The sequence below is a fragment of the Podarcis cretensis genome (assembly GCF_951804945.1).
Source record: "Podarcis cretensis genome assembly, chromosome: 16".
NCBI lineage: Eukaryota > Metazoa > Chordata > Lepidosauria > Squamata > Lacertidae > Podarcis > Podarcis cretensis.
The window spans coordinates 14,489,014-14,513,976 of NC_137186.1; the positions used below are offsets into that span (position 1 = coordinate 14,489,014).

The 24,963-nt window shown below is 46.5% G+C and overlaps 1 protein-coding gene and 1 long non-coding RNA gene across 2 annotated transcripts; one reads left to right on the top strand and one right to left on the bottom strand.

Annotated features, from left to right (window-relative positions):
- Positions 1 to 10,305: 10,305 nt before the first annotated feature.
- On the bottom strand, positions 10,306 to 14,893 carry LOC307205381. Its single transcript, XR_013833994.1, has 3 exons — positions 14,858 to 14,893; positions 11,541 to 11,665; positions 10,306 to 10,408 (listed from the first exon to the last, which is right to left on the bottom strand). It is a non-coding gene; the product is annotated as an uncharacterized lncRNA (long non-coding RNA).
- Positions 14,894 to 18,727: 3,834 nt separating this feature from the next.
- Positions 18,728 to 20,859, top strand: LOC307205354 (serum amyloid P-component-like). The gene is made up of 2 exons (XM_079957652.1): positions 18,728 to 19,009; positions 19,836 to 20,859. Exons 1-2 carry the CDS (start codon positions 18,820 to 18,822, stop codon positions 20,438 to 20,440), a joined length of 795 nt encoding a protein of 264 aa, XP_079813778.1. The 5' UTR covers positions 18,728 to 18,819; the 3' UTR covers positions 20,441 to 20,859.
- Positions 20,860 to 24,963: the final 4,104 nt, after the last annotated feature.

Consider the following 24,963-nt stretch of genomic DNA (forward strand, 5'->3'; position numbering starts at 1 on the left):
CCTCACAGAGTTGAGGGGAGACACATCAGTGCAGCGTTGGAGCACTTGTCCCCAGTTCAATTTACAGCCTCTCTACAGCAACAACAAACTCAATTTATGGAAGTTTTTCTCTGCCACTCTCGTAATACCATACCTTCCAGCAGTGCTTTCTTTCTTTAAAAAATGTTTAGGGGTACTCTCATTTTGACTAAAGAAAACCACCATTTTATAGTTCAAATCAGGAAAAATAAATACAGTAAATGGACAAAAGTACAAAGAACTTGCATTACCTCATGATGATATAAAATAGTTAGTAAATTTCCTACTCATATTAAAATACTGCCCCTCAGTGAGGCAAAACTTTCATCAGTAAAGCACCACAAATACACATTCCACACTGCTTCACACATTAAACGCTCGCTTCTGTCCAAGACTCAGGAAACACTGGGAATGGAAATAAAGCTGCCGTCGGAGGCGGTAACAATGAAACTGACCAATCACCGTGCTAGATTCCAGCTCCTACTTCACACATTAAACGCTCGCTTCCGCCTGAGACTCAGGAAACACTGTGACAGGAAATGAGGCCGCCATCAGGGGTAGCAATGGAACTCACAATTCACTGTGCTAGAGAAGAAACTAAAATAATTTTTTAAAAATAGTTTATTCTCCCGTTAGATTCACAAAATGTTTAGGGATATGTGTACCCCTGCGTTACCCCAGAAAAAAAGCTCTGCCCTCCAACATCTCAAGTCCCAAAACCAGGACCCAGGTCTTCCGGCCTGTACTGTGTGCAAGTCGTGTGACCCACATGAGATCATGGAGCCCAAAATAAGCGCTTTGGGGAGGGGGCATGCGACATTGCGGCCCTGAAAGTACTTTCTTCGGGGAAGCACTTTTGGGGGCAAGATCTCAGCGCAGAATCACGCCAGATCCCAGCACCCAAAATGACTGCCGAGTTCTCACTCAAGAAAATGAGATGTTCTGTTTTATTCTGAGACGCTTCTGTGGTGTTTAATAGTAGAACTCAGAGCCATCCAACTAGGCTGGATGCTCAAAGATTCTGCGCAGGCGAAAGGAAAGCAGAATTCACTGCCACAGGACATAGTGATGGTTATTGGCTTGGATAGCTTTAAAAGAGGACATGGCAAAACCCATGGCAGCTAGCTGGGAATCACAATCGAGGAAGAGCTGCTGTTGTGTCCAGTTCCTGCTTGTGGTTTTCCCACTGAGGCATCTGGTTGACCAGACCACCACAGGGGCGAAGGTCTCTTCCCCCCTCCCTTAAAATATTTGAGGGAAACCCCTCCCCCAATGTTGATGAGCTTTGCCATTCAAATGGTGTTCATGTGCCACGTCTTGTGATCAATTGTGTCTATCCGTCCTCGCCGCCATATTTTATTCAAGTTGGGATCCCTGTTGTTCACTTTGGGAACATGATGCTCTATGAGGTGAGCCTCTGGCCTGACCCAGCCACTGGGCTCTTCTGATCACCTGACAACACACTCATGATTTTAAAGGTAAAGGTAAAGGGACCCCTGACCATTAGGTCCAGTCATGGCCGACTCTGGGGTCGCGGCGCTCATCTCGCTTTATTGGCCGAGGGAGCCGGCGTCCAGCTTCCGGGTCATGTGGCCAGCATGACTAAGCCACTTCTGGTGAACCAGAGCAGCACACGGAAATGCCGTTTACCTTCCCGCTGGAGCGGTATCTATTTATCTACTTGCACTTTGAGGTGCTTTCAAACTCTAGGTTGGCAGGAGCAGGGACCGAGCAACGGGAGCTCACCCTGTTGCGGGGATTCGAACCGCCGACCTTCTGATCGGCAAGTCCTAGGCTCTGTTGTTTAACCCACAGCGCCACCCGCGTCCTTACTCATTATTTTACTCTTGTGCAATTTACACAGGGAGGGTGGTGCACCGGGATGGTTCTTGCTTCCAACACAACCCTGATCCCACACACCCAGTCGCTCAGCCAACCATCCCATGGCACAGTCTTCGGGCCAACCTTTCAAATTTTCAAACTTGTGCCGCAGCTCTATTGTACAGAAAGCAATAGGAGGAATGGATCCTTTCCTCAGGGCCAACACTCTCCCCCTCCCCCCTCACGGTCCCAAGTACCCTCTTGCCCCATGTGGCTTCTCCCCTGGCACAACAGTGCACTTAGTGAACCATTATTTGATCAGAGCTCTCAGCACACATACACAACTGCTGTCCTCCTAAACCAAGGATTGATTTGCCCATCTGCAGAACATTTTACAAGGCTGCATATTAATCCCGCCGCACGCTCTCTAACTGGAATGCAAGCTCTAAAACATCCTGTACCCTTTGCTCCTTACATGCTTTCATTAACTATTGTTCATTGGGACTTAAATACACATCAAATTAAATGCACTTATCAAAACCCGGGGCAGAGGAAAATGCTCTTCCTGGATGTCGGCATTCTTGGATTCAGACTGCCCTCTGCTGGCTGGGATGAGCGCTGCGGAACATATACTGAGATGGAGATAGGCTGACGTCTCCAGACTTGCAGGGCGGGCATTTATTTACAGTGGTACCTCAGTTTAAGAACAGTCCTGTTTAAGTACGATTCAGTTTACGAACTCTGCAAAACCAGAAATAGTGTCCTGGTTTGCGAACTTTAATTCAGTCTAAGAATGGAAGCCGAACAGTGGAAGGGCACCAGTGGCGAGGGGCCTCATTAGGGTAAGAACGCCTCGGATTAAGAACTGTTTTGGTTTAAGAACGGACTAAGTTCATAAACCAAGGTACTACTGTACTAGGATTCTGGATGCCCTGATGTGTCTAAAATGTGGAAGGCTCTCTGAGCAGTGGAGGCTAAGCTAATGTGCATTAAGTGATCCTGAGTGTGTACTTTCGCTTAGTCCAAACTTTTTTCAAAGAGGGCCACATTTGATGAAGTGAAGGGCCATGAGGGCTGACCAAAGGGCCAACCAGAGTTGTTGAGGTTTTTTTTTATAAAATTTTACCCCAGGAAATAAGATGCCACAGGGGCCAGATTAAACCAAGCAGTGGGCCGGATTAGGCCCCCAAAACAGACTTTGGACATGCCTGGCTTAGAAGGAGCAAGGCCAAAAGAAAAAAAAAAGAGGCTGTAAAGATGAAGATTCCCATCAGCCCCACCCAGAATGGACAGTGGACAGGAACTGACTCCATATGGATCAGGCCAAAGGCTACCTCTAGTCATAGTGGCCAACCAATTGTGTCTGCCTATGTGTGGCATCATCTACACTCAACACCTGTGCTGTCCCCACATGGGTGCAAAAAAGGGTACACGCCCCTGATTCACACGGAATGACAGTGGCTGTCCAGGGTTTCAGTCAGGGGTCTTTATCAGCCCTACCTAATGTCAGGGAGGAGGAATGATGGAGACTGACCCCCCCCCCATGCCTGATCCTTCTGGAGAAGAAGAAGACAGTTCAGAATTACAGCAGAGGTTTGAGGGAGATCACAGCTCAGAGGCAGATGAGGGGGGAAGCTGGGAAATAATGGGGGGGAGGAGGAGGAGGAGGAGGAAGAAGAAGAGGAAGAGGAAGAAGAGTGACAGATGATGCACTGTCTTTAGAAAGCATTCCAGACCCCCCCTCCCCCAGAACCCAGAGAGCATTGAAAGTAGGAGAGCAAAGAGCTCAAAGGCAGAGGGCACTTTTCAGCCCCCAAAGCGATGACGCATGAGGGAGTGGGAGAGACGGAGGGGGTGGACACTCACTCAGGACAACGCCATTATTCCAAGAGGCGGCATTCCCAAGCCTCTCTCTGTGAATATTGAATAAAAAGCAGATGGTAAGCACTTTCTTTTCCTTGTCCATTCCTGGCAACCTGCCATGGGGATTGGTTCCTCTGCCACCTGACACATAAAGATGTTGGGGGTTGAACCTACAACCTTCTGCTTGGCCTCTGGTCAGTGGATTCTTTTATTCCCAGGCTAATATGGAGTAACTCTCCATCTCTGAGTTCTCCCCAACTTCTCAAAGCGACTCTCCAAGACCTCGTGAAAAGCAGGGTCTTCCGCAGTCCAGTTTACCTGAGATTCCTAGGAACATAGCACAGGAACATTGAGAAACATGGAATTGTAGAGTTGGAAGGGATCCTGGGGGGTCATCTAGCCCAGCCTCCTGCAATGCAGGAATCTCAGCTGGAGCATCCATGGCAGACCGCCTTCCAACCTCTGCTTTTAAGCCTTCAATGAAGATGAGTCCACCACCATCTAAGGTAGTCCATTCCACAGCTGAACAATTCTTGCCACCAGAACCTTCTTCCTGATGCTTAGTCAGAATCTCCTTTCTTGTAACAAAGCCATTGGCTTGGGTCCTGGCTTCTGGAGCAGGAAAAAAAACCATCTTGCTCCATCTTCCATGTGACAGCCCTTTAGATATTCGAAGGTAGCTATCATATTGCTCTTCTCCATCTTCTCTTTACTTGGCTAAACATACCCAATTCCCTCAACCGCTCCCCACGAGGCTTGGTTTCCAAACCCTTGATCATCCTGGTCACACACACCCCCCCCCCCCCGCATATATTCCAGCTTGTCAATATGCTTCTTAAATTGTGATGCTCAGAACTGCGCACAATACTCCAGGCAGGGCCTAACCAAGACAGAACAGCGTGGTTTTCATGTTTGTGAGAATCAATTCTAGAGATGTAACATGTTCAGAAATGGCCCAGGGGGGATGTTTATCACCATTTACTTCACACACACACACACACACTGGAAACCTTTGGGAAAGATTGAAATACAGGCAATACTTACCTCCTTATCAAACTAACATTTAGTTTGCTGCTTTTAGAGCATACAGTGGTACCTCGGGTTAAGAAGTTAATTCGTTCTGGAGGTCCATTCTTAACCTGAAACTGTTCTTAACCTGAGGTACCACTTTAGCTAATGGGGCCTCCCGCTGCCGCGCGATTTCTGTTCTCATCCTGAGGTAAAGTTCTTAACCCGAGGTACTATACTATTTATGGGTTAGCAGAGTCTGTAATAGGGACGCAGGTGGCGCTGTGGGTTAAAGCCTCAGCGCCTAGGACTTGCCGATCGAAAGGTCGGCGGTTCGAATCCCTGCGGCGGGGTGCGCTCCCGCTGCTCGGTCCCAGCGCCTGCCAACCTAGCAGTTCGAAAGCACCTCCGGGTGCAAGTAGATAAATAGGGACCGCTTACCAGCGGGAAGGTAAACGGCGTTTCCGTGTGCGGCTCTGGCTCTGGCTCTGGCTCTGGCCAGAGCAGCGATGTCACGCTGGCCACGTGACCCGGAAGTGTCTCCGGACAGCGCTGGCCCCTGGCCTCTTAAGTGAGATGGGCGCACAACCCCAGAGTCTGTCAAGACTGGCCCGTATGGGCAGGGGTACCTTTACCTTTACCTTTAGAGTCTGTAACCTGAAGCGTCGGTAACCCAAGGTACGACTGTAAAAGGCATACTTTAATGATAATAATAATAATAATAATAATAATAATAATAATAATAATAATTTTTATTTGTACCCTGCCCTCCCCAGCCAAAACCGGGCTCAGAGCGGCTAACATCAAATGTATAACACATTAAAATAAACACACATTTGGCCATGGAGCTCACTGGGTGACCTTGGGTCAGTCACTAGCTCTCAGCCCAAATTGTCTTGCAGGATTTTTGTAGGGAGCCATATTCTTTAGAGGATAAAAATATAATAATAAAAACTAAATAAGACCGGTGAGGGCTTTTTCCCCCCCAGCCGGAACTCACTGGAACTCACTTCCGGAATCTCTCAGGTGGGCCCCATTGCCGTTATAAGAGAACAAGGAAGGCGTTCATGGTGAGTTTAGGAAAATAGCACTGAGGCCTACTCTGTTTTCGAGAGCTTTCTCCCAGGCATAATGTGTCAGCATTTGGGGAGAGAGGGGACAAGGTCAGCCACAAAGAGGAGCCAAGTATCTAGTATCTCCAAACTAGATCACAGGTCTGTCATCAGAAGAAAGCAACAGCAGTGTAGTTGAGAAGGCCTGGACACAGGGAGGGGAAACAGAACAATTGGGAGACCCTGTTCTTTTGCTGAAGGCTTATTTTCCCCAGTTTGTGGCAATGTTGTGAACAAACCAGAGCTCCTCTGAAATACTTTCTATTGTGGCATGGGTGAAATGGAATTTGCCACAATCTATAGGTATCCTGAGAATTACTGTTGTTTGATGCATTTTCCGCTCAAAGCAGCCTCCACCCGATTTGGAAATGATAAGTTGTGGTTAAGGAATAGGGGGAAAGCATGTTTCTTGGAGACTCTGCATACCGAATGGAGAATGTGCACATTGCCTGCAGAATGCACAGAATTGTATTTTTATGTTGTGAACTTCCCTGTGGACGTTGGCTGAAGGCTGGTATACAAATAAGGCTAGAAATAAATAAATAAATAAATAAATAAATAAAATGCACATTTCTCAAGACCTGTTGGAGATCATGCATAATAGCTGGGGAGTGTACAGAATTCAGCCAAGAGATGCACAGTCCTCAAAGCTTGCTGGGGATTAGGCATACTGACTGGGAAATGTGCACAATTCCCTTTTTGTTATTGTGCACATTAACTACTCCTGATTGGTCACTGTAGGAAGCTGAAAGACAGACTCGCTGGACCTTATATCTGAGCCAAGCAGGCTCTCTTCCTGCACTTACGGGATCACATTAAAGGTTCCAATGGGTTTCTTTGACCAACTGCTGTCAGGCTTCAGGGAATCAGCTTCCTCCCCCCATGACAGTAGATAAGCAGAACAAAGAGAAAGGAGTCTTCTTACCAGTTAAGGTAAAGGTAAAGGTACCCCTTCCCGTACGGGCCAGTCTTGACAGACTCTGGGGTTGTGCGCCCATCTCACTTAAGAGGCCAGGGGCCAGCGCTGTCCGGAGACACTTCCGGGTCACGTGGCCAGCGTGAGAAAGCTGCATCTGGCGAGCCAGAGTCGCACACGGAAACGCCGTTTACCTTCCCGCTGGTAAGCGGTCCCTATTTATCTACTTGCACCCGGAGGTGCTTTCGAACTGCTAGGTTGGCAGGCGCTGGGACCGAGCAGCGGGAGCGCACCCCGCCGCAGGGATTCGAACCGCCGACCTTTCGATCGGCAAGTCCTAGGCGCTGAGGCTTTAACCCACAGCGCCACCTGCGTCCCTCTCTTACCAGTTAGAAACTTTAATAATTACAGTGAGTAAACAAAGAACCCATCTCCTAGAATGGCGGTGCTCCCAATTAAGGATTCCACCCCCTTATGTCCCTATTGATCTACATCACTTCTACGTCTTGTAATCTGAGCTTGTTCCCTCTGTGTTTTGCATGCTTTCTGCTCTGCCACTTTCTGAGCTCTTCTTGACCTTGGGGAGAGCAGAGGAATGCTTTCCAGAGACTGTGAATCTGTTAACCCTCTCTCTCCCAGTATTTTTCTGCTAGCTGTTCCCCATCCAGTATTTCCCAGCTTCTGCCTTCTGAACTATGCCCCTCTGCAAACCACTATTCCAAATCTATACTGCCCTCCTGCTCCTGGGAAGATTCAGGATCCGAATCAGGGGGAGACGGAGGCTCCCACAAGCCCTCCTCCGTGCTGTCCTCCTCAGCACAGTCCCTGACAACTACTTTTGCACTCTCAACATTATGACAGGGATCCTTGCAAAGGGATCCCACAATCGACTTCCTAGCCTTTCAAAGGTTGTGGAAATGTTTTCTGGCCAGTGTGAGTTGCTGGCATCATCCTTCTCCAGGGCTCCCCTCTCCCCCCCCCCCCAGGCTTCCGAGAAGTGAAAGTGTGGACAGGTATGGAATGGGGGCACCTGCCACATATGAGCATATGCACATTAATCCATGTGTGCACGCAAGGTGCAGTGCGGCGCATGGCCTCCCGCTTCGTATATTGCGACAGCTGAGAGGTATTTTGACAAGTTGATAATGCGATGTTCCAGTGCGTCCCTTGCATGACAGTGAGGCAGATGGCGGAGGAATGCAGCAAGGTGGGCCAGCATCTGCAGCACTAAGGACAGCTCCTAGTGACCCAAAGGGTTCAATAAAGGCTCAAGCTCAGGGCTATGCACTGGTCACAAGACTCAGTTTGAACTTCCCTGTCTATGTGTTGGCTATCTATGGCTTGGTGGGTGACAAGCTCAGCAACTTGGGAGATCTTTTGTTCCTTAATTATCAGCATTTGAGTAGGCTTCTCCCAATATACACATGTCAGAGTGCCATTTTGCCCAATAAACACATTTGTGCAAATGTGTTTCTCCTAAAATAATGCCATTTGCGGATGTTATTTTTTGCTAATGTCTGCATTCATATGCGCACTGTGTTCCTGAGGGAAGTGAGCTTAACATCTCTGGGAAGCTGAGTGATGGGGCTGTCAACATGTTAACTGCTGTCAGAATGGCCCAGCTCCCCTGCTTAGGCAGCAAGCCTCTCTCAGCTTGCATGTTCAGGCTCGGCGAGAGAGAAGGCTGACCTCTCCGCTGCGGAGGATGAGAGAAGTTGGGTATCTCAAAGGAACATGCTGTGCCAGGAAAGACTGACATGACAGAAGCATATCCCCATTTCCATCTGTGAAATGCTCCAGAAAGGATGGGCAAACTCAGCCCAGGATCTGAAGGCGGCCCCCGGCCCTCTTTGTCTGGCCCTTGGATAATAAATTTTTATTAAGTTTTACACAAATATCTCCAATTAACAATTTCCCAATTGACATATTTTCATCTTTTGGACTTCCCTCAGCTTCTCTGACAATCATCCGTATTTAAATTTATTATCTACGCATTTTCCAAAATTTATATCGCCTTTAAAATACCTTTACCAACATATTTGCATTTTTGCAATATTCCTTATTCTTTCACAAAGCTTCTTTAAAAACCAATAGCGTTGTTTGCTCATCACATACACTCTTCAAATACTCAGAAAATTTTCCCCAGTCCTCAATGAACTTGTGATCTCGTTGGTATCTTATTTTTCCAGTTAGTTTGTCCAGTTCTGCATAGTCCGTTAACTTCATTCTCCATTCCTCAAGAGTTGGTACTTCTTCCTGCTTCCATTTTTGGGCCATTAATATTCTCGCTGCAGTTGTTGCATACTGAAAGGTCCTTTCTATTTATTTCATTTCTTGTTATTTCATTTCTTGTTATTCCTAAAAGAAAGGCTTCTGGTTTCTTTACAAAATTATATTTCAACATCTTCTTTAACTCATTATATATCTTCTCCCAGAACCCCTTCACTTTCTTACATTCCCACCACATGTGAAAAAATGTTCCTTCTTTCTCTTTACATTTCCAACACTTATTACAAGTTTTAAACATTTTTGCTAATTTAACTGGTGTAATGTACCATCTATATACCATTTTCATACCATTTTCCTTTAAGGTGGTACATGCTGTAAATTTCAAGTTATCATTCCATACTTTAACCCAATCTTCAAAGTATATATTATAACCAAAAACTCTGGCCCAGTGAATCATTACCGACTTAACTTCCTCGTCCATCGTATACCATCCCAATAACATTTTGTACATTTTTGAGATTACCTTACAATCATTATTTACTATTTCTGTTTGGAATTTTGAATCTTTTTCTATATAACCCTTCTCTTTCACATCTTTTTTAAACATATCATTTATCTGATAGTAGTGCAACCAATCAAATACATTTTCTATTACTTGTTCATATGGCTTCATTTTCCATTTCTCTTCTTCTTTAACCACCAATTCCCCATATGTAATCCAATTCCCTCTCATATTAGTTTTCTTAACACTCATAACCTCTAGTGGGGACAACCAGTGTGGAACTCCTGGTTCCAGTAAACTTTTGTATCTATCCCATACTTCAATTAACGATCTTCGGAAGATGTGGTTTTCAAAAGCTTTATGACTCTTCTTCTTCTCCAACCATAAATATGCGTGCCACCCAAATCTGTCATCAAATCCTTCTAAATCCAACAATTTTGTATTCTTTAGTTTTATCCATTCTTTTAACCAACAGAGACATGATGCTTCATAATAGAGTTTCAAGTCTGGCAGAGCAAAGCCTCCTCTTTCTTTTGCATCTGTTAATAACTTATATTGAATTCTTGGCTTTTTGCCCTGCCAGATATATCTTGAAATCACTCTTTGCCACTCTTTAAAAATAATTGTCCCTTTAAGTATCGGGATCGTCTGAAATAAAAATAACATCTTTGGGAGTACACACATCTTAATTGTTGAGATTCTACCCCAAAAGGATAGTTTCAACCTTCCCCACACCTCCAAATCTTTCTTAATTCTGTTCCACACCGGTATATAGTTGTTCTGAAACAAATCAATATTTTGGGGGGTTAGCCATATTCCCAAGTATTTTACTTTGTCTGGCCCTTGGGCGTCTCCATAGGCCACACCCCTTTTCTGCCACTAATTGTTACCCTCTGCATTTTTGCTGGAACATGTCCTCTGATAATACCTCTTGCTCGCCTGGACGGAAGACATGAGAGACAGAGACAGAGACAGAGAGAGAGAGAGAGAGAGAGAGAGAGAGAAATTTACCAGTACAAAATTTACATTCATTAGCTGTGACACCTGCATTGCAGAGGGTTGAACTAAATGACCCTGTGGGGACCCTTCCAGCTCCATCGTTCATTTTTTCAAAAAAAAAAATTATTGATTAAAGAAAATTTAATACGGTCTCTGCAAAACAAATAAATAAAGAATTGAATTTACAGCCTCATTTTACATAATCTCAAAACATTAATGGTCCATGTAGGCTCTCCACAGACATTTGTGAAATTGGTGGGAGAAATTTGCTATCTTACATATTAAAAGAATGGGGGGTAGGTTTCATCAAAGGTGTGTCTCTCTTTATAACACCTTTAGTGACCCTTCTAAGCCCAGTTAGTTGCTCTGAAATAGTCACATCCCAGATATTGTAGAACCATGCCCCGAGATTGTACTTCAGCTATACTCCAGCTGTACATTTCTATGATTCTCTGATTTCTCTGCCCACTTTCACCTCTGTCCCAGCCCACTTGTGGCCCCTGGAATGTTTCCCTGTAGGAAATGTGGCCCTCCAGCTGAAAAAGGCCCTCTTCCCTACAAAGCTTGACTGGCAGGTGAAGATGAGAGAATACTTGGAACTTGTGAAAATGACTGGGAGAACAAGAGGAAACTCAAACCAGAAAGTGTGTGAAGAACGGGTAACATTTAAAGAATATCTAAAACAATATTGTGAAAATGCAAATCCCCTGACAGGTCTAGAAGGAATCTTGAGTATTAAGGAAAACTATAAAGGTAGATAAAATTTCTGGATATGTAACAGATATAACAAGAAATGTGTAACGGTTAAAAATATGTAGAAAGCACAATGAGGAGAATCAGAAGTCAAAAGTGTGTGTGATGTTAGATGATGTGTTGTTAGTTAATGTTTAGTTGTCATTGAGATATTGTCTTTGTTTGTGTTGTTATATGTAAATTGTTTTGCAATAAAGTTAATAAAGAAAAAGGCCCTCCTGCACTGATGATGTTGCTATATTTGTTATAGCTCTTTATCCTTAGTAATAATAAAAAACCTCCTTCAAAATAAACCTTGCCCAACTCTGGTCCAAATTACCTTCGGAATCGTATTCTTTAAAGGAGGAATTGAGGTGGCCGCAGCGGGGAGTGAGTACCGCTCAGCCGTTTATCTCAGCAAATGAAGTGAAAGAGGAGAAGGGAGAGAGAAGATTCACTCTCTCGCTGAGGAGGGAAGATAAACGTCATGTCACAGGCTGAGCCGGCGGAGGATTATGGCCAATATCCCCCATGTGTCACTTCCTCTTCCCGGGGACCGAAGCAACGTTTAATGACAGCTAACTGAAAAGGGCAGGCGACGAGGAAGGCCGAACTGGTGGATGACATGCCTTCCTCTTTTAATAACTTGTCAGCTGCCCTGTCGGCCGTGAAATAGCAAATGGTTATGAGATGTGCCAGCAATCAAACCGGGGAGCAGGGAGAGGAGGGGAAACTTCGGCAACAGAGAACCGGTGGGTTGGTGGGTGGCTGGTAGGGACAGAATTGTCAAAGCCAGGGAAGAGATTTGGCTGCACTTGATTTATTTCTCTATCCGCCTCATTGTTGCCATCCCATAATCAGCAGGGACAGGCAAATCAGTCAGTTCCGGTTTCTCCCCGGCGACATTTACACAATAGATTTAAAGCACTGTGATGACACTTTAAAAACCACCATTGCTTCCCCCTCCAAAAAAAAAAAGAATTCTGGGAAGTGTAGTTTGTTGGGGATGCTGAGAGTAGTTACAGGACCACTATTGCCCTCCCAGCGCTACAATTCCCAGAGTCATTTAACAGCCAATGGTTCTTCAAAGGTAACTCTTGGAATTGTAACTCTGAGTGGGTGGGGGCAATAGGGGTCTCCTCTCTGCACTACTGACAAACTATAGCTCCCAGAATCCTTTGGGGGAAGCCGTGAGTGTTCTAAGTACAGTGGTACCTCGGGTTACAGGCGCTTTAGGTTACAGACGCTTCAGGTTACAGACTCCACTAACCAAGAAATAGTACCTTGGGTTAAGAACGTTGCTTCAGGATGAGAACAGAAATCGGGTGGCGCCGGCGCAGCGGCAGTGGGAGGCCCCATTAGCTAAAGTGGTACCTCAGGTTAAGAACAGTTTCAGGTTAAGAACGGACCTCCGGAACGAATTAAGTTCTTAAGCCGAGGTACCACTGTATCGTGCTGCTTTAAATGTCTGGTGTAAATGTAGTCCCGGTTTCTCATTTTGCCAATCTTCAACTTGGTTCTCCACATTTCCAGATCAGCTTGACCAATAATAATAACAATAACAATCCATTATGAAAATTCAGCATTTTGGTGCTAATTTCTCCACATACATACATTTCAGTATGAAATTTTTCCTCATACACACATTTTTCTGAGAGCAGCCTTCCTTAATATTGCTGCACGCTGTCCCAATCTCTGAGCGGTGTGAAATTCCAGGCTTTCCAGGCACTTGCTGAGGGTTCCTTTGGAAATGAGGTTGTGGTATCTTTAGGATATATGGTGTTTTTACACATATATACAACCTGAGCCTACGATGGAGGGGCTCACAGCATTCACCCCCCAAGTGGTTCTTGCTTCTGCCATAGCCACAGCCCTGGATTCAAACAGGCACCAGCCATGGCACCCACTCTCTGAAGCTTGCTGACTTTCACAGCCTATAACCATTCTCCCCCCACTCCAGACCCCAACTGCAGTCCTAAAACCCCACTCTGCTTTGTTTCTGCTAACTATCTCAGAGCTCAGAGAGGCGCCCCACACCTCAGTTGCCTGAGTCTTCCATTTGTTAATGACCTTCCCTTTGTTCTCCTTTAATGGCCCATCTCCCAGGCGATCGCCTGAGGAAGCTGGCCTGACTTATATCTTAATCCTTGATGGATCCAGGCGTTCAGGAAGCTTGATTAAATTCTAAACCTTTACTAGACCCAGAATTTTAGGGGAGTCTCACACCCCTGAACTTATAACAATATAATGACCTGATCCAGAATGCTCACCTTCTGGTATTCTCTTACTTGCCTGGGCAGAGGGTGTGTGTGTGTGTGTGTGTGTGTGTGTGTGTGTGTGTGTGTACCTCTGAATTATGTGCAAGAGTCAGGTATGTTACTCCGCCCACTTTTTACCTCTGGCCACACCCACCAGCAGCACATGGCCCCCAATTGGTTGCCTTTGCAGGAGGGCTCCTCCTCCATCCTGGCTGAGAAAAGGCTTCTCTGCCCCTGCACTCTAATAGAAATGAACCTTCTTCATTTTCCATGGGGTGGCAATGAACACTTTCTGCTGTGTTTACGATGGCCCCGTAATTTGCCAGCGCATGCAATTCATCTCCTAGAGAGGGTCTTGCGATGATGCAAGCCCGGCTGTTCTCTAACAAGCTCGTGAGCTACTTGGAAAACGCAGCCACACAATCCGAGGGCATTTCTCCCCACTCCCCATGCAAGCACATTCTACCAGTGAGCCCCATCCCTTCGCCAAAGGGACTCTCATTACAGCTCTCCAATCCATCCCCTCCTGTCACCGAGGCGATTAAAGCTCCCCAAGGGAGCATTGATGGGCAATGGGAGCCATACGCTTCCCCCGTGCTTCCAAATTCGGGTGGAAAGTTAATAACTTTGGAGACGTTCCCCAGGCTATTAGTGGGGGAGGGGGGTCGGAGGAAATGTAGAGCCTTAAATCAAGCAGCAGAGGGCTCTAAACAGCCCTCATTTATTCCGATTAGGAGGGTGGCATCCCAGGCCTCGTCTGGAAGATGCACGCATGCGGAGGGGCTTGGGGCGAAAAGCGCCGTTGTTCTCTGCAAAAGGAAAGAGGAGTAATGAGGGAAGCTGAAACTGTGCACCAGCTCTGGCCAACTCATAGGTAGGCCGGGCCCCATCTGCACTATACTTTTAAAGCAGTATCAGAACACTTTAAACAGTCATGGCTCAGCCAATTGTCGCTCTGTGCGGGAAATTGGGGCCTCCTCTTTGCACCAGGGCCGGTGCATCCATGAGGCAGACTGAGGCAGCTGCCTCAGGCGGCAGAACCCAAAGGCCGCTTCTGAAGGTTTGCTCCCTGGGCACACAGCCCGTCGCCAGAGAAGCAAGGAGAAGTGGCAGCTTCCGGTGAGGTCTCACACAAGAGCCCCACAAAATCACGTGGAGGCCTGCAGAGGCCTTGCACAATTGCACCAGAACCCAAGTGAGCCCAGTAAGCGAAGCTTAAATGGCGGGATGGGGAGCAGGGGCAGGCAGCACTTATGCAGGTCAGCTACCGTACTTCCCATTTTGCCTCAAAACAGGGCTACCTTTGCCCTGAACCCTTAACAAACTACAACTCCCAGGATTCTTTCAGGGAAGCCATGATTGTTCAAAGTGGAACAATCATATACATATACAGTCGTACCTTGGTTGCTGAACGCCTTGGAACTCGTATGTTTCGGCTCCCGAACGATCAAAAAGTAGAAGTGAGTTTTCCGGTTTTCAAACGATTTCCGGAAGCTGAACAACCAGCGTGGCTTCCGCGGCTTCTGATAGGTTGCAGGACGCTCCTGCAGCCAATCAGAATCCATGTCTTGGTTTTTGAACAGTTCCGGAAGTCGAATGGACTCCCAGAATGCATTCTGTTTGAGAAGCAAGGTACGGCTGTAGTGCAGATGGGTCCCAGGCTGAGCTGCAGCCTTATTTAAAGCTCAGCCCATGATAACTGGCACAGAAGCAACATCCCAAACTTGCTGTAGTTTGAGATGGGTTTGCCTTTCAATGTGAACTGGGTCAAATTCCTCCCCACTCCCCACCCCCCACCCCATACCCTTCCATCCCTGGTCACAAGAAGGTGATAGTGTTTCTGTTTCTATCTGTGAAATGCTGAAGCAAATTCATTTAGCCATCTCATCCCCTTTGAGGAGGTGGAGAAATCTGAGATGGTCAGCTTTCTGGGTCATCCCTTCCTCTTTTTGGCCGTGATGTGGGTGAATCACACACAGCAGTGGTGTGTGTGACCCTGCAGCTCTTGCAAGAAAGAAGGAAGGCGAGCTGAATTCTGTGGTTCCCACCCCCCACCCCCCAACACACACACAAAAGAAACATCTCTGTGTCTGGGCAAAAATAGCTTCCTTGAAAAGCTGGAGACATCCAAGAACATCAGATCAGCCCTTCTCGGTGGCCAGAACCCTGGGAAGTCCTCAAATAGGACTGGATACAACAGCAACTCTCCCCACTTGTGATTCACAGAGACTGGTATTCAAAGACACATCTCTGCCTCTGACAGCGGAGTTAGAGCTTCACTAGTGTGGGATGTGGGTGGCGCTGTGGGTTAAACCACAGAGCCTAGGACTTGCCAATCAGAAGGTCAACGGTTCAAATCCCAGCGATGGGGTTAGCTCCCGTTGCTCGGTCCCTGCTCCTGCCAACCTAGCAGTTTGAAAGCACATCAGTAGATAAATAGATATCGCTCTGGCGGGAAGGTAAATGGCATTTCCATGCACTGCTCTGGTTTGCCAGAAGCCGCTTAGTCATGCTGGCCACATGACCTGGAAGCTGAACGCTGGCTCCCTCGACCAATAAAGCGAGATGAGCGCCGCAACCCCAGAGTCCATCACGACTGGACCTAATGGTCAGGGGTCCCTTTACCTTTACCTTTATCATGGCTAGTGGCCACTGATAACCTGAATCCATCATCTTCTAAAGCCATCTCATTGCCACGACAACATTGTTTCCTGAGGATGCTCTCAGCTCTGTTGTTCTGTTGGGCCAGGGATGGGGAACCTCAGATACAGGAGCTAAATACAGCCCTGTCAGGAGCGGGAGTCAGGAGCTGGTCAGCAATAAAACCAAAACAGTGCAGGCCTAGTGGTCACAGCAGCCCTTCCCCGTAAGCCTTGGCCCAATGAGGCTGTTGCGAGGGTGGAAGGTCTCTGCCTTCCTACAGCTCTCTAAGGCTGCTCCTTCCCCAGGTCCTTCTCAAGCAACCTGAGAATTCTTTGCCTGGTCTATATTTGCTCCACTTTCTTCATACCTCTATGGCAGACATGTTCAACCGGTCAACCACGATCAATCAGTAGATCTCTGGGTGCTCCTGGTAGATCGCGGGACCCTATTGGGAATCTGAATATGTGCAGCTACTCACACAGGGTCAGTTAAGGTTTGGCAAACAGCCAAAAGGTCATGTGAAGGAGTAAGTCTGCCTGGTGATACAGAGGCATGGAGACAGCTCCATGATTGGTCAAGCTCTCTCAAGGGAGTGATAATTAATGGCCTACTAACTGTTAATTCAGTGGTTCAGTGTGTCAGTGTAGGAGTTGGAGGTTGAGAGAGTTGTGAGTCATGTCAGAGAGAGCAAGTCAAAGATCTGTGTTCTGTTCCTATAAATAGTCCACTGTATATAATAAACACCTAACTACAAGTTCCTGGTTCCTGCTTCGTCCATCCTGTCTGCAGCCAAGTTGCCAATTGCTTTCGAGAACTCTGCGTTTACTCTGCTAGGTCTGGCTAAGGTCCTGCAACTAGTCAGGAAGTTGCGAAACACCAATAGGTTTTGCCAATAGACCCTTATCGTTCATGGGGTTAAAATCACGGGGGAATGAATGTTTCTGACCCCCTACCCCCTCTCTCTGTTCCTCGTAAAGTGCCAAACAAATTTGGCATTTGTTGATGTCAGTTGTGGTATTTCCCCCAAAAAAGCTCAACCACTCTGGCTCCTCCTCCCTCTAATGTCAATGGGTAGTCTACTCCCTCTGACCACACATCTTTGTCCCACCACCAACTCCCCAGCTCTGAGCCTTCTCCCCTTGGGTGTTCCCTAGCTGGTGCCTCCCGCTGGTTCTCTGTGTCCAGCCAGCCCATGACAGCATCGCTCTCTGGCTCTCTTGGGTGTTTCTGCCTGGCTGGACTTTGACCTTGAACTCTTATAACGCCACTTGTTGATCTGGAGGGGGAAATCTTTAGCCTATTGTACAAAAAACACCACAAAATTTGCAATTGTTGCTCTGCCCACTTTTGCCTCACCCTTCAAGGACTTGCAGATTCCGAAAGGGGGGCCAGAAAAGAAGGGACCCCCTGGGATGAAAAACATCTCCCAGACCTTTGTGACCCCGAAACAGTAGCTGCTGCCCTCAGCTCTCGAGTTCAGTTGGGCCTTTCAGGGCCCTAGCATGCTGGTTGTGGAACTAACTCTGTGCAGAGGATAAAGTAGCTGCCTTTTCCTTATTAACTTAATTCCTCACTTAATTTCTCCCTTTTCTACTTTACCTTGACAAGGTTCCCCAAAGCCAATTGCTGGGAGGGAGCAAGTTACAATCAAGGAGCCCCATTAAAACATCCAATTAAAACCACTAATCAAAAGCCAATCAAAGCCAGGGAGAACAGGTTGATAGCATCAGCAATTAGCCAGCCCCTGCAAAAGCTTTGCAAAATTAATATCGCCAGCCTCCTAAAAGCCTGGAAAGAGAAACAGCTTGGTGTGCTTCTGTGGGCTAGGTTTACTATAGCTAAGGGGACACTTTGCTCCCACTAGATCATAGAATGGGGTGTTTTCAAACTATCATAGAACTGTAGAGTGGGAAGGCAGACCCTCCAAGTGCCCCTATTTTCCAGGGACAGTCCTGGATTTACAGAAGCCGTCCTGGTTTCTTATTTGCGCCCGGAATGTCCCACTTTTCCTTAGGACATCCCTATATTCACTGGAGAAATGTTGGAAGGTATGGAGTTATCCAACCTCTGAGCCAAGGAGATAAGTAAATATACAACCTTTAGAAGACTTCTAAAGGCAGCCTTGTATGCGGAAGGTTTTTTTTTTATGTTTAAAGCTTTGTTTTGTTTCTATATATGTTGGAAGCCACCCAGAGTGACTGGGGCAATTCAGTCAGATGGGTGGTGGAAGAAGAAGAAGAGGCCATCCCTATTTTCATAATGTTGGAGGGTATATGTATATACCATATTGGCCCAAATATTGGGTGGGGTGTAAATAATAAAATTGTTGTTGTTGTTGAATAGGTCGTCCCTATTTTCATTGGAGGAATGCAACCTGGATATCCCAGTTGGTTAGAGTGTGGTGCTGATGATGCCAAGGTTGCAGGTTTGATCCCTGTATGGGGCAGTTGCATAGTCCTGCATTGCAGGGGTTGGACTAGATGATCCTCAGGGTCCCTTCCAACTCTACAATTCAATGGTTTTATGGGGGTTATGCTAGATGGGTAGCCTTTGGCCTGATCCAGCAGCTGAGCTATTTCTTTCCTTCTTAAGGAGTCAAGCAGCCTCCCGCCTCTCTTCTGCAACTTCTGGAAGCTGAGAAGGGGTTGCTCGATTGCAGAGTCAGCCTTTGGCGGGCTGTTTTCTTCCGCCTGTCTCAGTGCAGGGATAAATTTAGACATGGCCCTCAAAGTTTCTGTGATTTGCAGATGGTCACTGATGATTGCAGAGGCTGCAGCTTCTCCCTCCCGCGATCAGGTTCTGCTTGCACTTTTTCTAAAATCCCATTTTTGGATAGCCCTGAAGATGGACTCCCGCTGGGTCTGTCTCCTCATCCTTGCAGGTTTGTCAGAGGCTGCTGCCCAGGAAGGTTAGTAGCTTATTCAGCTTATCCTTTGTGGTCATCTTATGACATCTCCTTCTGACAATTAAAATTATGATGAAGATGGGCTTGTAGCCAACATTAGTCCTGCTCAGAGTACCCACTGAAATTAATGGACCAAAGTTAGTCATGTTCATGAATGGCTTTACTTTGAGGATGATGATGATGATGATGATAGTAATGAAACCATTGCAATTGTAGCCGTTTTCATGAATAATATTGTGATACTAATTATCATAATTATAATTGTGACAGCTTTATTATGTCTGTTCTTTAGCTGTGGCTCCTGTATTGCAGGATGTTGAACTAGATTACCCTCGGGTTCCTTCCAACTCTACAATTCTATGATTCTATGTTTGTTTGTGCCGCATATCGGCCTGAACGCCTTACCTTAAATCACAGCTCACCAGGAGCCACAACTGGATTTGTAATTGTGTGTGGAGAACCTGATAAAATCTACGGAGGTCTTCTAGGTAGTGGGACCCTCCCTGTGGAACACCCTCCCTTCGGATGTCAAGGAGATAAACAACTATATGACATTCAGAAGACGTCTGAAGGCAGCCCTGTTTAGGGGAAATGTTTGATGTTTTACTGTGTTTTTATATTCTGTGGGAAGCTGCCTAGAGTGGCTGGGGCAAATCAGTCAGGTGGACGGCATTATTATTTATTATTATTATTATTATTTTACTTCTTTTGTGCATTAGAACCCACCCCTTTCAACGGTGCTGCTGGGGAAAGCTCAGGAGCCTTGTCAGGGAGGAAATGGTCCCAACCTTTCTCCCCTGTGTCTCTCTCTTTCCTTGTCTCCTCACAGACCTAACCAGAAAAGTCTTTGTCTTCCGCACGGAGCCTAGTGAGGCCTACATCATCCTCAAGCCTCTGCCCAAGGAGCCGCTGCAGAACCTCACCGTCTGCCTGAGGTCCTACACGGACTTGACTCGGCCCTATGGCCTCTTCTCCTACGCCACTGAGTCTGAGGACAACGAAATCCTGATCTTCAAGCCCAAGCGGGGAGAATACCGGGTGTACATCGGTGGAGAGTACCTGTCCTTCAAAGTCCCAGAGGACACCCTAGACTGGGAGCACGTCTGTTTCGGGTGGGAATCGGCCACCGGCATCGCTGAGTTCTGGATGAACGGCAAGCCTTGGCCACGCAAAGGCTTGAAGAAAGGCTACATGGTTGGCTCCGGGGCCTTCATCCTGTTGGGCCAAGAGCAAGACCGCTTTGGGGGCACCTACGACTCCTACAACTCCTTCTCTGGAGAACTGACGGACGTCTACATGTGGGATTTCCTCCTGTCTCCTCACAAGATGCGGGCGGCCTACCAGGATCTGCAGCTGCCCCGATGTGCTCTGGGCTGGAAGAACCTGCACTATGAGATCAAGGGAGACGTGGTGGTGAAGGGCAGGCTGAGGTAAAGGAAACGAGGGAAATCCAGTCTCCCAAGCGGAGTAACCGGCCTTTTCTGTCCCAAATTCTAACCCACCTGGCCACCGAGCTGTTGTGTGGCACACTGAGCATTTTGGAAAACAAAAAACAAGCTCTGAACTTCCACTCATCCACTTGGTTTATTGCAGCTTCCCACCACCACCACCCTCCTGGTCGCCTGGAAGCACATCTCGCTCGCCAAAGGCGACCAGGCAAGCGTGTGTTTACAAATCTGCTCTCGGTGCCATCCGCATGATGATTTGCCGGATGACGTTTTGCCGCTGAGGTGTTCTGTTGCTGCTTTGCTGGGTCTCTTCTCTGGATTTGGTGTGGTTCTAATTGCAATGTAATGTTCTCTCCCACCTCCTTTCTGATATGTTTTCATTTAATAAACCAATATAAAATGAGATTCCTTGTCTGGGTAGGGTCTCCTGAACAAACAAAAACATTTTTTTTTAGCACACATTGAAAACAGTGCAACTGAAGTGCCTGCCTGATATGGCATGGAGTGTTCCAGGGAAGTTTATTTATTTAAAATGTTTGCAGATTGCCATAAAATTAAATAAAAGAGTCCTAAATGGCAGAAACATTATATAGACGGTGCTGCAAGAAAATTCTTATTGAAGAGGAGCGCTTTGCAAACCAATAAGACCTTAGAGTCAATCCAAAGGCCGGCAATGATTGGTCATTACGTGTTTGGGGAGCTAGGGACATATGGCCCTCCAGGTTTTGCTGGACTTCAACTCCCATCAGCCCCAGCCAGCAGGACTAATGGTCAGAGGTGATGGGAGTTGTAGACCAGCAACATTTGGGAAGACTACAGGTGCCCCACCAACCTGGTGCATTTCAAACAGAAGGTCATTCCAAATGTGTGTTTGCCAGATACAGCTAGACTAACTCCCCCAAATCTAAAAACTAGCACTGAGAGCAGCTCATGGGACCTGAGGTGCATGAAAGGTAAGCCTGATGGGAGAAATAATTTCAGTTTGATTCGAACACAAACCTTTCCAATTTGTAATTTGTGAACCAATATGCAAACAGAAACAGAGCTCTCTCCTTCAAGATTTACACTTTTCCATCAATTTCAAAGTTGCAAATCGTCCAGCCAAAAATTATGTGCCATAAATGTGTCTGTTGAGTGAAAATAATGTACAAACTTGTGCTATGTTGGGAGAAACTTCTTACAAAAACACATGTGTTAATTGCTGATGCAGAAATGGAGTGAATGTAACCTAAAATGGGGGGAAAGGAGGAGAGAACCTATACAGTGGTACCTCGGGTTAAGAACTTAATTCGTTCCAGAGGTCCGTTCTTAACCTGAAACTGTTCTTAACCTGAAGCACCACTTTAGCTAATGGGGCTCCCGCTGCGGCCACGCAATTTCTGTTCTTATCCTGAAACAAAATTCTTAACCTGAGGTACTATTTCTGGGTTAGCTGAGTCTGTAACCTGAAGTGTCTGTAACCTGAGGTACCACTGTAATTGTCAGTTTTGGCTGACTCTAATTTAGCAGCTCACCACTGCCATCCTCTGGTCAAAGGAGGGGAGTGCAAAGAGAGAAATACCCTTAGCAAAAAGTGCTCAGAAGGGATCTTGTCTGTCCTCTGCATGAGAATTTCTCACTTGCCTGAACAAGAAGACAATTCTGCTGCTTTCTAAGATAGGCAGTGACCATTCCTGGGATCCTTTGAGGGAGCAGCCATGGCAGTTATAGTAGTAGTAGTGGTGGCAGTTATTATTATTATTTATTATTTATTTGCCACTCTGGGCAACTTCCAACATATATAAAAACATCATTAAACATTAAACATTAAAAACCTCCAGGCTGCCTTCAGATGTCTTCTAAAGGTTATTGAGTTACACCTCCTTGACAGTAATGTGCCCACCTTCAGTTTCTGCAGCTTGTTGGCTTATATTAGGGACGTATGTTCTGTATTATTTTACAAATACAGCTACAAGTTTGTCATGACCTTTGGCTAGAACAATAAACTTAGGAACTTTGAAATGAAAAAGTTACAGCAGCCAGCAGGAGGCCAGCTGAGCCAGGAGAGATTAGTGGGGGGGACCCCTCCGCCCAATCCTACACACACACACACACACAATCTAGCACAAAAGGGGTCCTTGGCCACTTGGTAGCGTCAGTCTAATATGGGTAGGCAGCCTAACTTTCTGTGATGTGTGACAACCTATGGGACTACAATTGTGTTGGCTGCTGCTGGGTGGTTAAATTTTCCCTCAGACAAGATGATTGTGTCAGCTGGTTGACCCCAGAAAACCTTAGAGGTGATTGTCCTCTTTGTTTGGGTCACAGAAAGCAAACAAGGTCATGGCGTTCAATATATCACAAATCGTTCCAATGTGTTTGGTCAGCAGCAGCAGCAGCAGCACTGAGATGTCTTTGGGCTACGTTTGGGGCTCTATACTGTAGAGAAAAGGCAAACAAAAGACGGCACAGAACAATGGAATCACGTAGTAGTTTATAAAATTATGCCTAGCATGCAGAAAGTGGGCCATATGCTCTTGTCTCCACGTTCAGAGGTAGTGTGCGTCCTGTGGGAACTGGACTCTAGTTCCCATTTGTAGTGTATGCAGAAGACAGTCCTGGGTCATTTGACCCTTGAATTGTAGAATCATAGAATTGTAGAGTTGGAAGGGAACCCCAGGGGCCATCCAGTCCAACTCTCTACAATGCAGGAATCTCAAGTAAAGCATCCATGACAGGCAGCCATCCAACCTCTGCTTAGAAACCTCCAAGGAAGGAGAGGCCGTGGGAGAATTAGCTGTGGGGTCTCAGAGTGGGAGATCTTCATAAAAGGGGAGGGGAGGGGAGGGAAATAAAAGATCAAGCTGAATTCAAGTAAAAGGCCAGGCGGAATAGCCCAACAAAAGGAGTTTAAATCCTGAAGGGCCCTAGTGTCACGGGACAGGTCAGAGCCATCACTGAAAAGTAGCGCTTTTAGGATCAGTTTTCCTTCTCCTTCCACCTTTCCAGGTTGATGAGCCCCATCTGCTCCTCGCTTTCCAAGCACAATTCAAAACGTTGGTGCTGACCTTTCAAGCCCTAAATGGCCCAGTATACATGAAGGAGTGTCTCCATCCCTATTGTTCAGCTGGGGCATGATGATTCAGCTCCGAGAGCCTTCTGGCAGTTCCCTCACTGCAAAAAGTGAGGTTATAAGGAACCAGGAAGAGAGCTTTCTCGGTAGTGGCGCCCACCCTGTGAAATGCCCTCCCATCAGATGTCAAGGAAATAAACAACTATGTATCTGACTTAGAAGACATCTGAAGGCAGCCCTGCATAGGGAAGTTTTTTAATGTTAAATGTTTTATTATGCTTTTATATATGTTGGAAGCTGCCCAGAGTGGCTGGGGCAACCCACTCAGATGGACAGGGTATATAATAATAATAACAACAACAACAACAACAACAACTCCCTGGAAAAGACCCTGATGTTGGGAAAGATGGAGGGCACAAGGAGAAGGGGACGACAGAGGAAGAGATGGTTGGACAGAGTTCTCAAATCTGCCAGCATGAGTTTGACCAAACTGCGGGAGGCAGTGGAAGTCAGAAGTGCCTGGCGTGCCCTGGTCCATGGGGTCACAAAGAGTCGGACACGACTAAACAACAACAATATTAATAATAATAATAATAATAATACTTCTACAGCAAATGCAGAAACCGCCTTCTTGACCGTTGGACCCACTATTTGCCTCGTCCGCTCAATCTGCTAGAGCCTGTCTTCACATGTAGGGGAAGTCCCTAACTCACACATTGTCTCACCTGGTTTAGCTGGCCAGTCTAGGCCATTTCATGGGGTGTAGCCACTGTCGCAGCTTCTAGGAGCCACAGGTGAGAGATGAGTGCAGGATGGAAAATTCCTGTGCACCTTTATTTTATTTATTGAACAAAATTGATATGCCACTTAAACAAAGGACTTCTAAGTGGCTTAGAAAAGATTCTTCTTTCGTGAAGGCAAGCCAACAAACTCAAAGGTCCCACGATTATAAGCCCCCTAATTCTGCCACTTCTAAAGGTGAGCCTTCTTCAGCTAATAGCTTGGCACCCGTGAGATTCGTCATTTTCCTGGCCTTTGGGACGCTTGCGTTGTCCCTGGCAGGGAATGTTCTGTCATCTCAGTTCTGCATAGGTCACTCTGATCTCGGCTTGACCCTCGCAGATAACAGGCAAGGGTTGAACCCCTCCCAATGGAAGCTGCAAAATCTGCTCATTGCTCCACAACCACAAGACAAAACATTAGCAAAATGTAATTACTCAAAACTGTAAAGAGAAGAAAAGAAATGTCAAGTTCCTGCTGACAGCTTTTAAAATCAGCAGCTCCTTCCAATCTCTTAAACCGGCCGCTCCACTGCAAATGCCTTTTTCTTTCTTTCCTTTCTTTTTTGGGTGTGTTCTGTTGCGGCAATGGAGAGCTCTCTCTAATACGTAAATGTGTGTGTTGGCAGGATGGGTGAAAAGGCCCTCGCAGTGATCCAGACACTCCAAGTGTCCCTA